Source organism: Lepidochelys kempii, chromosome 1 (genome assembly GCF_965140285.1).
Source record: "Lepidochelys kempii isolate rLepKem1 chromosome 1, rLepKem1.hap1, whole genome shotgun sequence".
NCBI classification, from domain to species: Eukaryota; Metazoa; Chordata; order Testudines; family Cheloniidae; genus Lepidochelys; species Lepidochelys kempii.
The window spans coordinates 17506078-17521001 of record NC_136380.1 but is presented as its reverse complement, the minus strand read 5'-3'; the positions used below and the strand labels follow the sequence as shown (position 1 = coordinate 17521001).

The 14924-nt window shown below is 49.0% G+C and overlaps 1 protein-coding gene across 3 annotated transcripts in view; it reads left to right on the top strand.

The window, feature by feature from the left end:
• GAB2 (GRB2 associated binding protein 2) overlaps nt 1-14924 on the top strand; it is a 179047-nt gene that overhangs the window by 146650 nt on the left and 17473 nt on the right. For all 3 annotated transcript variants that reach the window (XM_073335669.2, XM_073335690.2, XM_073335685.2), the window contains one exon: nt 13872-14112. In XM_073335669.2, the coding sequence (XP_073191770.2) occupies nt 13872-14112 (241 nt within the window). The remainder of the gene's footprint in view (nt 1-13871; nt 14113-14924) is intronic.

Here is a 14924-nt window from a genome sequence, read left to right as displayed (position 1 = left end):
GCAGAGCATCAGGCCATGTTTCCTTAAGGGATCACTAAAACATCTGTAGCATGAACTTGAGGAGCGGTTCACATGCAAAACAATACTGCTAACATGGAGTGAAGCTCATCGGCATTCAGCTGTGCCCTGTGCACCCCCTGCCTTGCTAGATCGTGAGAGTTTAACGCCCAAAACTGAAGGGCTGGAAAACCAGGAAGTGTGAGGTTAAAATGACACTTCCCACACAACCTTAACTCCGCCCCCGTGGGGATGGCATGAGGAACTGGGAGTATGACAGTACCTTAGCCCTCCATAACTACTCTTGATATTTGCCCTGCACCTGGCACAGTTCCAGTGTACCACACCTGTTCATAGAGACTTCACTGTGCTCTGTTTCAGAGTAGCAGCCGTGTTAGTCTGTATTCGCGAAAAGAAAAAAGGAGTACTAGTGGCACCTTAGAGACTAACCAATTTATTTGAGCATAAGCTTTCGTGAACTACAGCTCGCTTCATCGGATGCATGAATTCAATGAAGTGAGCTGTAGCTCACGAAAGCTTATGCTCAAATAAATTGGTTAGTCTCTAAGGTGCCACTAGTACTCCTTCACTGTGCTCCAATTCATTGATCCAAGGAATACCTGAGGCTGGTTGCACACAAAGGTACAGTCCTGGGAGCTGCCTGAGGGACTCCTTTGGGAAAGAATCAAAGTGTGTGTCTGTGGAGGGGGGCGGGGGAGAGGAGGGCAGACTCACAGTTGGGTGGCACAAGGATTTTTTCATGGCCACCTGCCTCAGCATGTGGATTTAGGAGCACTTTCAAATAGCTCTAAACAGAAACACTGCTGCAACATTAACTCTGGTGTTACTAGGCATTACCCCATAATACTGCAGGCGGGGGACTAGAAAGGGAGCCCTGCATGGTCTCTCCGGAGAATATAGGGCTAGCAAAGGTGGAAGCACCAGCGTTCTGGGATTAGACCACACAGTGGTTAAAGACACCAGTGCCCCATCTACACCAGCACTGCCGTTATTGCGGCACTGCAGAAGCTGCACTGGGCCTAGAACAATGGTAGGAAACAACATACTCCACGTAGACAAGGCTCTGGAAACTGATGTTCTCTGCCCATCCAGGAAATGGCACATCACTGCAAACAGGGCTGATGCTAGCTGCCCCCACTGAACAACCCCGAGGGGCAAGGTAGGCTCTACACCCTCCCAGCTCTGGAAAAGCAACCCTGCCAGCAGAAGTGTCCATTGCAATGACCTTGCCCACTCAGAACTGAGTTTGTCAGCTCATTTCTTACCACCTGCTAACTGGCTATAGCTTTTGGAGATGCCAGCTGGGGCTGGCTTTGAACCCCAGGTGGAGAAAGCCAGGACTCCATCGCCTATTACCAATCCCTCCCTCCCATTCTCCGCATTGCATTGCCAACCATGCATGAGGTGTGTATTTTTAGGAGAAAGGGAATTCTATTCAGTTCAGCAGGTTTGTACTTGCTAAAAAATGAACCCTATAGCTGGTATTATTTGCATTTCAGTAGGGCCAAGAGATGCCAGCTGTGATCAGAGCCCCATTGTACTAGGGGCTGTACAAACAGTGCCTGTCCTGACGAGCGTACTGTCTCTGTAGACAAAGGGTGATAGAAAGGATGTGTTATCCTTCCCTTACAGATGGGGAGCTGAGGCACAGCGAGGGGAATGACTTGCCCAAGGTGACTCAGGCTGCTTGTGGAGAGCCAGGACTGGAATCCAGAGCACCTGAGTTGCAGCCTTGTGGCATAATCACAAGGTCAGCCTTCCTCTAACCTATTGCCATTTCCAGCCAGTATAGAAATGCTAACACCTTGGCTTTTCTTCAAGCGCTGGAGCTGTTAGCATGGATCAAAAGTAATCCCCATCATGTCAGGTGAATCTTAACACTGCATACTTTTCCCCCTCCCCGAAAGTACCCGTCACTGAGGTTTGACCTAAAGCACACTTTCCTATCTAATAACAAAAATATATCTTGGCAGCCTCATGGTGCAGCAGCTGGATTTATTTTTCTGGCACTTGAAATACCCTACCAGACCCACAGAACAATCCATCTCTCACCTGCTATTTATGGAGTTCATCTCACAAACCTAATGGAGTAAGTGAGTGCTGAATTCACTCCCGTTAATGTGCTTGGTGTCCAGGTCAGTGCGAGAAGTGTAATGGGAATTCATTTTGAAAATCAATGCGGATGTCAATGGAATGGTATCCCTTGAGGGAGCAGCATGCTTTTACTGGAGCTCCCCTGCCACCTGCTTTTTTGCCTTTTTTTATAAACATCTTTTCAGTCAGGGAGAGCTGTGGAGCCATTAGTCCTGCCTTAAATTGCTGTTTATTTTTTAGTGCATTCATCAGCTTCCCTACATCTTCAGTAGATGCCAAATCACTTTGGCGGAATGGCCCCCCGACAATCAAATCTATTCCCAATGCCTTTGAATTCTAACATGCCTCATTCCCACGACTGTCGGGCAGCAGTAGCCATAGGGGAGATTTGGCATGGAGGTAGAAATGATAGATGAGAAGAGGCAGCTTATGGTATGATGTAAAATGGCTGCCTTAGCAGCTAGGCCTGTGCAACAATAATTAAAATACACCGTGGCCTGATGTGAATACCTATGAAACTGGGATCTTTTTTGTTTTTCATACAGGCATCTCCACAGAGGTGGGCAGCCTGCGGGGGGTGGCTGGGCTGAGGAGCAGATGGGGATGTCTGACATTTTATTTCTAACAGCAAGACTTGATAAATGCAAAGTAATGCACACTGGAAAACAATCTTAAATACACATATAAAATGATGAGGTCTAAAATTAGCTGTTACCACTCAAGAAAGAGACCTTGGAGTAATGGTGGACAGTTCTCTGAAAACATCCAGCAGCAGTCAAGAAAGTGAACAGAATGTTGGGAATCATTAAGACAGACAGAAAATATTTGCCTCTATATAAATCAGGGGAGGGCAAACTACGGCCCATCAGGACTTTCAATCTGGCCCACGGGATTGCCAGCCCCATGGCGCAGTAGGGCTAAGGCAGGCTTTCTGCCAGTCCTGGCCCCACGCTGCTCCTGGAAGCGGCCAGCACCATGTCCCTGCGGCCCCTGGGGGAAGCAGTGGGGAAAGGGCTTCAAGCGCTGCCCTCGCCTGCAGGCACTGTCCCCCCCCCGCAGCTTCCATTGGCCAGGAATGGGGAACTGCGGCCAATGGAAGCTTTGGGGGTGGTACCCACAGGCCAGCGCGGTGGAGCCACTTGCTCCACCCCATGCCCAGGAGTCACTGCCAGACATGCTGGCCACTTCCGGGAGCTGTCAAGGTTCCTCCCCCACTCTGAACTCTAGGGTACAGATGTGGGGACCTGCATGAAAAACCTCCTAAGCTTCTCTTTACCAGCTTAGGTCAAAACTTCCCCAAGGTACAAAATATTCCACCCTTTGTCCTTGGATTGGCCGCTACCAAACTAATACTGGTTACTGGGGAAGAGCTGTTTGGACGCGTCTTTCCCCCCAAAATACTTCCCAAAACCCTGCACCCCACTTCCTGGACAAGGTTTGGTAAAAAGCCTCACCAATTTGCCTAGGTGACTACAGACCCAGACCCTTGGATCTTAAGAACAATGAACAATCCTCTCAACACTTGCACACCCCCCCTTTCCTGGGAAATGTTGGATAAAAAGCCTCACCAATTTGCATAGGTGACCACAGACCCAAACCCTTGGATCTGAGAACAATGAAAAAGCATTCAGTTTTCTTACAAGACAACTTTTAATAAAAATAGAAGTAAATAGAAATAAAGAAATCCCCCCTGTAAAATCAGGATGGTAGATATCTTACAGGGTAATTAGATTCAAAAAACATAGAGAACCCCTCTAGACAAAACCTTAAGTTACAAAAAAGATACACAGACAGAAATAGTTATTCTATTCAGCACAGTTCTTTTCTCAGCCATTTAAAGAAATCATAATCTAACACATACCTAGCTAGATTACTTACTGAAAGTTCTAAGACTCCATTCCTGGTCTATCCCCAGCCAAGACAGAATATAGACACACAGACCCTTTGTTTCTCTCCCTCCTCCCAGCTTTTGAAAGTATCTTGTCTCCTCATTGGTCATTTTGGTCAGGTGCCAGCGAGGTTACCTTTAGCTTCTTAACCCTTTACAGGTGAGAGGAGCTTTCCCCTGGCCAGGAGGGATTTCAAAGGAGTTTACCCTTCCCTTTATATTTATGACAGGAGCAGTGCAGGGCCAGGGCAGGCAGGGAGCCTGCCTTAGTCCCACTGCATGCCACTGCTACCCTGGTGCCATTTGAGGTAAGCGGTGCCAGGCTGAAGCCTGCACCCTGAACCCTTCCTGCACTCTACACCCCAACCCCCTGCCCTGAGCCCCTCCTGCACCCCCTGCCCCAACCCTACATTCATGGCCCTGCATACAATTTCCCCACCCAGATGTGGCCCTTGGGGCAAAAGGTTTGCTCACCCGATATAAATCCATGCTACGCAGATCCAGTCGCTCCATCTCAAGAGAGATATTGGAATTGGAAAAGGTAGAGAAAAGGGCAACAAAAAAGGATATTGGGTATGGAACAGCTTCCATATGAGGAGATATTAATAAGACTGGAATTTTTCAGCTTGGAAAAAAGACAACTAAGAGATATGACAGAAGTTTATAAAATCATGACTGGTGTGGAGAAAGGAAATAAGGAAGTGTTATTTATTCCTCAAACACAAGAACTAGGGGTCACCAAATGAAATAGGCAGGTTTAAAAACAAACAAAAGGAAGTATTTCTTCACACAATGCACAGTCCATCTGTGGAACTTTTCCAGAGGATATTGTGAAAGCCAAGACTAACAGGGTTCAAAAAAGAACTAGATAGTTTCTAGAGGATAGGTCCATCAATGGCTATTAGCCAGGATGGGCAGGGATGCAAAACCATGCTCTAAAGTGTCCCTAGCCTCTGTTTGCCAGAAGCTAAGAATAGGTATCAGGTAATCACTTTTCTACTCTCCTGAAATCACTTGATTACCTGTTCTGTTCAGTCCCTCCGAAGCCCCTGGCACTGGTCACTGTCAGAAGACCGGATACTGCGCTGGAAAGACCATTGGTCTAACCAAATATGGTCTTTTTATGACTTGTCTGTATTTATAGACAATAGGATCAATTTGTTTGTATCCTTGTCCCTCTCCTTTAGTATGCTGCCTGTCTTCATTATCATTGCCATACAGCCCACTTATGTCAGCTAGGCTGGTGCAAAGGGGCTGTTAGGCAGGCATAAATTCCCCCCCTGAGGAATACCTCTGGGCAGGGGCACCCAGTACTGCCTCTGCAACAGCCCCAGTTGCAGGGGCAGGCCAGAGAAGGGAGAGGATGGATCTGGGATGTAGCCAGAGTGGATCTGTGCTCTGCCTATTCTGTGCCCCTGTAGAGCGCCATACAGGCCATTGCAGCAGAGGGTACAACTCAGTGAAGTCATCTGGACTGCCCTAGCCAGAGGCCACCCCCATCTCAGCAGGCACCGAATAGGGGAGGCAAAAAACTGCATTCCCTCTGTGCTGGTGCAAGCACTGATGCAGCCAGCAACCCAGCTCACAGATTCTCAGGGCAGGGACTGTATCTCCGGAGCCTACAATACAGTGGGGCACCAGTTCTGATTGGGGTCCTTAGCAACTATAGCAGCATAAATATTTAATAATAATGATAAGTGTCCAAGGACACTGAGGCAGCTGTCTACTCCCCTGAAAAGCACCAAGGGATTTTTAATATCCATGCAAAGAAAACAAGAGTTAGGTTTAAGTCCTCCTCTAACCCCATTAATGTCAATGTTAAATATTGATTTTTGTGTTTATCACAAACCACACAATAAAGTTGAGCCACACTCCTGGACTTTTACTAATGTGCTTTTTCTGTCTCAATAGAAGTTCACAGTATGATGGGGGAAAATACATCAGCAGTGAAAGATCAGCAGACAGATCAATTTGGTACCTTGACATGATTTAGAGGACTGAAAAAAAACCACCTCCTGAGGGGCCATTCTTCTCTCTGTTGGTCGTGTCACAAGGACCAAGAGCCACATTCTGATCTCAGTTTTACCAGTATAAATCCAGAGTAGCAACATTGACTTCAATCTAGAGTGGAATCTGGCCCAGATTTGGGGATCTAGAGAAGACAGATAAAATTCAAAGATCTTTCATTCATCCTTCCAGTGATGTCCCAGGTGGAACATGATCTTTATAACAGCAACTTTCACTTACAACACCCAGTTTCTTACTCTCTCTTTCAATAGGATCCCATGGTCAAGTTAGGAGCAACAAACCTTACCTGTGATAAGTGATGGTTAAAGACAGTGGATTGTTTAGAAGGTGTTTACTAATAATCATGGAGGAAGATAAAAGGGTGTGGACTAATCAAAATCTCATTTTAGAGCTGGTGTAATGTCCACACACCCCAGTCATCAGCAGGCAGGATCAAACCCGGCATCCCTGAAACTTAGTGTATGAGCTACTCCTACTGTATGAGCTAAGAGACATATCGCTCTTAGCCAGAGGTTCTTAAACTGTGGGTCGGGACCCCAAAGTGGGTTGGGACTCACCACCACAGCACCTCTTTCTGTTCAGTCTGGGAATTAGCTCAATTCATGCAGAGCGGCCTCTGCCGGTGGTGTCACGTCCATCTTGCCCTCGATTGGCATCTCAACCCATGTTGCACCCAGCTCACACCATCCTCTTCAGGACACTGCCCTCCAACAGTGCCCCCAAGTCCATATTCACCCCCTCCCGGGGGGGGGGAGAGGGAAGAGGGTTAACAGCAGTCTTTCCAGTCTGCTCCTGCCTCAGTGGCCAACCACAACCCCTCAAGTCTAGCCCCTCTGTTCAAGGGCCGGTTGCAGTCTGTCACAGCCACCCTTCCACAGCCAGGTGCTGTACAAGGAGTAAGAGGGAGGGGGCAAGAGAAGAGGGGAGACCCAGGCCAGCCCACTACTCTGGGTCCCAACCCAGGGACCCTCTAGTGGCAGCCTCCCTGCCCTCCTTCTCTCCCCTTGTCTAACTGTTCCTGGGCCACTTCCCCTCTGGCCCTTTACACCCTCTAGGCCCTTTCTATCAGGGCCCACAGTCTGGCAGATATTGGGCCAGAGCCCTTCTATGCTTCCCCAAGCCTGCCCAGCACTGCTCCAGCCAAGGTACCTGTCTCCTTATCAGGAGACAGACCTTTCCCCACAAAGGTCTGGGACAGACTACCTGCTCCCTTCCTGGGCAGCCTTTATATAGGGCCTAGCCTAGCCCTGATTGGCTCCCAGTAGGCCTTTTCCTGATTGGCTGCCCTTCTGCACAGCCGCTCTGACCTACTCTAGCCCTATCTCTCATAGGGGTGGGGCAGTTGCCCCACCACAAACCCCATTTTAATGGGGTCACCAGGGCTGGCATTAGACTTGCTGGAGCTCGGGGCTGAAGCCAAAGTCTGAGCCCCACTGCCTGGGGCTGAAGCCCTTAAGCTTTAGTGCCCCTCACAGCAGCAGGCTTGAGCTTTGGCCCCCCTGCCTTGAGTGATGGGTCTCGGGCTTCAGTCCCCCTTCCTAGGGTCATGTTGTAATTTTGGTTGTCAGAAGGGGGCCAGGGTGCAATGAAATTTGAGAAACCCTGTTCTTAGCTAAGGCTGTAGCAGAGTCCTCAGTCTCTAGCTGGGCTAGGTGCCACGAGAGGGGGACAGAGCAGCACCCCAGGCAGGCCTGGGTTATACTGGGAAAATTCTGATCTCAGTTACAGTGGTATTTGCCAGCATAACGGAGATCAGAGTCTCCCTTTGCAGGTTTTATCTTGTACGTCGGAGCTGCACTCCAGCCACACCCCCATCTGCAGTCACGCCCCTGACACACACTCTACACCGAAGCTAGGAGGCTGGGGTGGCCGGTTCTCTGGTCTTCACTTTACCTGGACTTTCCCCAACACTGTGGGATTTTCAAACAGCTAGTTACACCTGCTTTCTGTCTGGTGCACACGACCAGAGCGGTACATTGGGTTGCCAACTTTCTGACTGCAGAAAACCAGCCACCCTTGCCCCGCCCCCAGCCCTGAGGCCCCACCCCCCGCTCACTCCAGCCCCTCTCCCTCCGTCATTTACTGTCCCCCACCCTCGCTCACTTGCTCATTTTCACTGGGCTGGGGCAGGGGGTTGGGGTGCGGGAGGGGATGAGGGCTCCGGTTGGGGGTGTGGGCTCTGGGGTGGGGCTGGGGATAAGGGGTTTGGCGTGTGGGAGGAGGCTCTGGGCTGGGGCAGGGGGTTAGGGTGTGTGGTGGTGAGGGCTCCAGCTGGGGGTGTGGGCTCTGGGGTGGGGCCGGGGATGAGGGGTTCGGAGTGCTCAGGCTGGGGGGTGCAGGCTGGAGATGAGGGGTTTGTGGTGCAGGAGGGCTGGGGATTGGGGTGCAGGGTGCAGGCTCTGGGAGGGAGTTTGGGTGCGGGAGGGGGCTCAGGGCTGGGGCAGGGCGTTGGAGTGTGGGAGGAGTGCGGGGTGCAGGCTCCAGGCAGCGCTTACCTCTGATAGCTCCCGGCAGTGGCGACATGTCCCTGCGGCCCCTAGGCGGAGGCTTGGCCACGGAGGCTCTGTGTGCTGCCCTCGCTCACAGGCACCACCCCCACAGCTCCCATTGCCTGCAGTTCCTGGCCAATGAGAACTGCAGAGCTAGTGCTCGGGGTGGGGGCAACACTCAGAGCCCCCCTGGCCACCTCTCCACCTAGGAGCTGGACCTTCTGTCCAGTTCCTGGGAGTCGCGCAGAGCCAGGGCAGGCAAGGAGCCTGTCTTAGCCATGCTGCCCCGCTGACCAGACTTTTAGCAGCCCGATCAGCAGCGCTGACCGGAGCCACCAGAGTTCCTTTTCAACCGGGCGTTCCAGTTGAAAACTGGATGGCTGGCAACCCTAGCGGCACAATGTAGGCGGATCAGGGAACCAGGGTCTGAACTTCTGCCTTCTTACATGTTGCAAAAGGCCAGCTTTTTAACTCCCATGGAGAATTAGATGCCTAGACACTTTTGAAAATCCCACTGGGAACCTATTTCCATCGTTAGGAACCTAAACATCTTTAAAGCTCTGGCCCAAAGCACCTAACACACCTTTGGGTGCTGTGTAAATAATAATACTTATTATAATACTGTTATGAACTAGGTGAAACTTTGTTATGGATTGAGTTAAAACTTTGTTGAGATTAATGGATGTGAATGCACTCTTCAGTTAACATAACTGTAAGGATAAATTAATCACAATCCTCCACCTAAAACAAAAGGGTTATGTGACCCTGCCCGAGAGTTTTAAACTGTGTGGGCAGAAGAGTTTTTGCTGAGTATTGTAAATTCAAGCTGAGGCCTATAAGTATGGTACAGCCCTGGAAGAAGCTGGAGAGAGAGTTTTGGGGTCTGGTGCTGGCTAAAAGAGGTTTAGAGCTGTAAGCAATAAAGCTATCCCCTGTTTTGGGTTCCTCCTGTGTTTGGAGAAGCAGGACTTTGTACATTCCTTGTAAATAAACAAGATTGCATCAAAGAAATATCAGCCTCTATCATCTGTTTCTCGTCGCAACTGGAACACTCACAGGCTTTGATTCGCCACTTGGGTCAAAACAGAGTAACACTACCAACCAGTGGGCTCCATTTCTTGACTTCACTGGGAGTTTTCCCTGGGCAAAAATTGCAGGCTGGGGCCTGTTACTTCTGCGTATTTATATGTCAGGCACATAGTCTGGCAGGCAGCTTGTTTGGTTCAGAAGTGATGCCATGTGTGAACTAAGGCTGTGATCCAAGTCCAGATCTTAGTGCACAGGTGTCCACTTCACAAACCCACCATCTCAACTCGCACTTATCTGCCCCACTGGGCAGAAAGGTTCAGGATTGAATGGACATGGAGACTGAGCTGTCCGTCTCTCCTCTCGCAAGGTACAAATTTGTAACAGTGGAACAATTAACCTTGGGCAGTGGTAGATTCCCCATCACCTGACATTTTCAAATCAAGACCAGATATCTTTGTAAAAGAGCTGCTGCGGTTCAGACAAGAAGTTATACCCTCGGTGTGGGAATTAGTGGGTTACGTTCTTTGGCCTGTACACTGCAGAAAGACAGACGGGCTGATCATAATCCTTATCTATGAATCCCTATGGGTGGTCCAGGCAGATCACAGTTGAGGCAAACGAGCAGTTTGCACTATTGTTGACTGTGCTGTGCCGGCTCCATGGAGAGAGGATTTAATTCCCCAGGACTGTCAATCAGACACTTTTCCCATTAACACTACATTAGTTAAAATCACAGCTATAAAAATGGTGACTTCAGTACCATATGACTAGAGTTTTATATGTATTGTGTTTACATGCCTCGCCTGGGAACTCTTGAAACCACTTTAACTAAACTGGCTCTGCTTTTCCAATATATATTTCCTTGTTTTTATGGGGCTTACAGCCTGGCTGTAAAAATTCATGCCTGGTTCAAGTGCTTGAAGCACATTTATCGGAGAGCTGGGATGGCTCTGGATCGCTGTAGGGGCATTGGGTGGAAATAGAGTTAGTATTTTAAAATGTATTTTCTCCTTCAGCAACAGTGCAGAGGCAGTGTTAGGAAGTGGCTAGAGAAGGGGACTTTGAGTTAGGCCTTGCATCTTTTCCCACTTCACCTGGTGTAAATCAGAAAAAGCTCTCTTGGAATCAATGGACTTACACCATAAAACAGTAGGAGAGGAGAATCAGGACTCTGGAATGCCTTCCTGCTCTACCATTGACTCAATATGTGACCTTGGGCAAGACACCTCACTTCTCTGTGCCTCGGTTTACCCTGCTGTAACTAGGATGTAATAATCCCAAACAGGTGTGTGGTGAGGCATATTGAACACCTGTCTCTAATGCCTCTGGGGAGTTCTTTGGATGAGAAGCACAACTCACTATTTAAAAGCTCCCATTTGTAAACTGGTGTTCCAGTGAGTTCATGATGATGTTAGGCCTGATTCCTAGCAGATTTGTGCCTTGTGTAGTCATTTACCCCTGTGAAAAGTGAGCGCAAAAAAGGGTATAAAATGCTTCCACTGTATGCTGGCAACATGGTGGACTCACTGGGCACAGGTGTGAATGGCTGCCCCAGGCAGGGAAGAATCAGGCTCCCTTGCCTCAGGATGTCCCAGCAAGGCAAATGCAGTCAGCCACCTGCTTCTTGTATTCCCTCCTCAGGATCAGTTGGGGCTAAGCTTGAAGGCAAGAACTTGGGAACTAAAGAACTTGTTTAAAGAGGCCCTTAGGAGCCCTTCAGTGGGAGCCTGGTTTAATTCTTTCCTATGCAGAGACCCTGAATATATTCTCCTCTCATGCTGGTTTGTCACCAGTGTGACCTCCTTGACTTCAGGGAACATTCTCCTGATTTTCACTGGAGTAAATGAGAGGAGAAACAGCCTCCTATTCCTGTCAAGTGCTGAGAACCTCCTGCTAGGCGACTTCCATGACCCGGCCCTCAGTCCATTTACTCCACGACCACTTAATTCCTTCTGTTTCCCCATATTCCCCTGCAGAGAAGGTGGCATTTGATGCTGCCAGTTTATAGTTGCACCATTGGACCCAGTTTCCAGTTCCTGGGTGTATTTGTGTGTGTACATCACTAATCTAATTGCCTCTATGATGAGATAACTGGTTCTGTGGATGAAGGAAAAGCAGTGGACTTGTTATTCCTTGACTTTAGCAAAGCTTTTGATACGTCTCCCACAGTATTCTTGCCAGCAAGTTAAATAAGTATGGGCTGGATGAATGGATTATAAGCTGGATAGAAAGCTGGCTAGATCGTCGGGCTCAACGGGTAGTGATCAATGGCTCCATGTCTAGTTGGCAGCCGGTATCAAGTGGAGTGCCCCAAGGGTCGGTCCTGGGGCCGGTTTTGTTCAATATCTTCATTAATGATCTGGAGGATGGTGTGGACTGCACCCTCAGCAAGTTTGCAGATGACACTAAACTGGGAGGAGTGATAGATACGGTGGAGGGTAGGGATACCATACAGAGGGACCTAGACAAATTAGAGGATTGGGCCAAAAGTAATCTGATGAGGTTCAACAAGGACAAGTGCAGAGTCCTGCACTTAGGATGGAAGAATCCCATGCACCGATACAGACTAGGGACCGAATGGCTAGGCAGCAGTCCTGCAGAAAAGGATCTAGGGGTTACAGTGGACGAGAAGCTGGATATGATCAACAATGTGCCCTTGTTGCCAAGAAGGCTAATGGCATTTTGGGCTGTATAAGTAGGGGCATTGCCAGCAGATTGAGAGACGTGATCGTTCCCCTCTATTCAACATTGGTGTGGCCTCATCTGGAGTACTGTGTCCAGTTTTGGGCACCACACTAGAAGAAGGAAGTGGAAAAATTGGAAAGCGTCCAGCAGAGGGTAACAAAAATTATTAGGGGGCTAGAACACATGACTTATGAGGAGAGGCTGAGGGAACTGGGATTGTTTAGTCTGCAGAAGAGAAGAATGGGGGGGGATTTGATAGCTGCTTTCAACTACCTGAAAGGGAGTTCCAAAGGGGATGGCTCTAGGCTGTTCTCAGTGGTAGCAGATGACAGAACAAGGAGTAATGGTCTCAAGTTGCAGTGGGGGAGGTTTAGATTGGATATTAGGAAAAACTTTTTCACTAGGAGGGTGGTGAAGCACTGGAATGGGTTACCTAGGGAGGTGGTGGAATTTCCTCCCTTTGAGGTTTTTAAGGTCAGGCTTGACAAAACCCTGGCTGGGATGATTTAGTTGGGGATTGGTCCTGCTTTGAGCAGGGGGTTGGACTAGATGACCTCCTGAGGTCCCTTCCAACCCTGATAGTCTATGATTCTATGATCACCTAGGTGGCTTTGTCAGCAGATACTCACTAATTTAACGCCAGCACCAATAACTGTCTGTGTTTCCCATGCTGAGGAATATGGTGGGTTCCTGCATGACTATGTCACTAATAACCATAAGCAAAACCATCTCCTGAGCATTTTCCTAAAGAATCTAAAGTTCAAATTATTAAGGACAAGGTTCATAGATTCATAGATATTTAGGTCAGATGGGACCATTATGATCATCTAGTCCGACCTCCTGCACAACGCAGGCCACAGAATCTCACCCACCCACTCCTGCGAAAAACCTCTCACCTATGTCTGAGCTATTGAAGTCCTCGAATCGTGATTTAAAGACTTCAAGGAGCAGAGAATCCTCCAGCAAGTGACCCATGCCCCATGCTACAGAGGGAGGCGAAAAACCTCCAGGGCCTCTTCCAATCTGCCCTGGAGGAAAATTACTTCCCGACCTGAAATATGGCAATCAGCTAAACCCTGAGCATATGGGCAAGATTCACCAGCCAGATACCCAGGAAAGAATTCTCTGTAGTTGGCATGAATCATTAGTGCTTGTGAAAGGCACCAGATGGGCAACCCTGGAGAATTAAATCTTGTCTTTATCCACAGCCTGAGGGGCGGTGGGAACACAAGTTTGCCCTTGCTGCCCCGTCAATGTGTGTTAGTCATGATCTGGAGGTGAGAATACAGTCTAGACTCCCATGGCCCATTCAGCGTTCGGACTGCCTGCAAAGCTGCCATTGGATTGGTGGCATTTGCACGGTTATTTTTAAGTGCATCGCAGCTGAGATCTCTAGACAGGTATAACTTTGATGACTGAAAGTAAGTGCCTAATTGAGTGGCAGTGGAGTGTGGCCTGGGGGTCGAACACTTGCCTGCAGAGCCAGGTGATGGTGACCCAAAAACCCAGTGAGTGTTCTTGGGTAGGCCACTGTACGTCTCGCTTTCCTCCTCCGCCTTTGCATGGTGCTTGTAGAGCTATAGCTAGAAAGGGCTAGCTGTTTACATGCTAATAATCCTCATTGTATTTTTCTCACACAGATACTCTGAGGAACATTCCCTTGGTGAGCCATGGTCCGCGCTCCTCCCCAGCCGAGCTAAACAGCTCCAACCACCACCTGCTCAGAGAACGCAAGTCGTCAGCTCCTGCCCACTCCAGCCAACCTACCTTGTTCACTTTCGATTCACCTGCCAACCACGTCCAGACCACCTTGTCTGCCAGTGCCCCACAGGACTATCTCTTCCTGCACCAGTGTATGAGTCGAAAATCAGAAAATACAAGGTACGGTAGGAGGTCTATGGGCAAATGTAGGGGGAAACCCTGTAACATCAGCAATGATATTCCACCCTCAGAGCTATATCCAGAGGGAGCGCTGGCGGTTGGCTACAGACAACTGGAGTCTACTTCCAGCTCTGCCACTGACTGGCTATGTGATCTTGGGCAAGTCACTTAATCTCACATGTCTATCACTGACATGAATGAGAACTGTGCCTTGATCAAAGGCATGATGTCAGCCTTACTGCATCAGTGAATCTAGGCAGCTGAAGAGAGGGCAATGCTGGCTCTAAACTGTCTTAATGTCCCCCCGATCCCAAGGGCTGATGTGGGGTGGGGTGGCCCATGGCATAATGTAGAGCAGCCTTGGGGCTCATCTACATTACACCCAGCTGTAAAGACTTCCAGGGGCTGTTCCAATGCTAGGGATTGCCAGCATGCAGCTGAACTGTGGCCAAGCCCTCTCTCCCTCTCTATGTCCATGACATGCCCCCTATGCTGGAGTGGCTGAGAGGGGGCAGCAAAAAGCAAAAAGAGCTGGCAGTGACTATGCCAGCTAAAGGAATCCTAAGCTGCCCAGCTTTTTAGTCCCTCTGCACTGCATGAATCTGACCCATCGTTTCCAGTTTTAACCTTTATGTAAAGCTTTCTGGACAAAATAACAATTTTTCTATTTCAAGGGAAGGGTAGATTTGCCTGCTGTTTGATACCCTTCTGATGTTTCATATGATGACTGTGCAAACCTGCTGTACCCCAGACCTTGGTTTGCATCACAGCTGTCAGTCACGTTCAGTGAAGTATTTATGGGAGAATGGCAG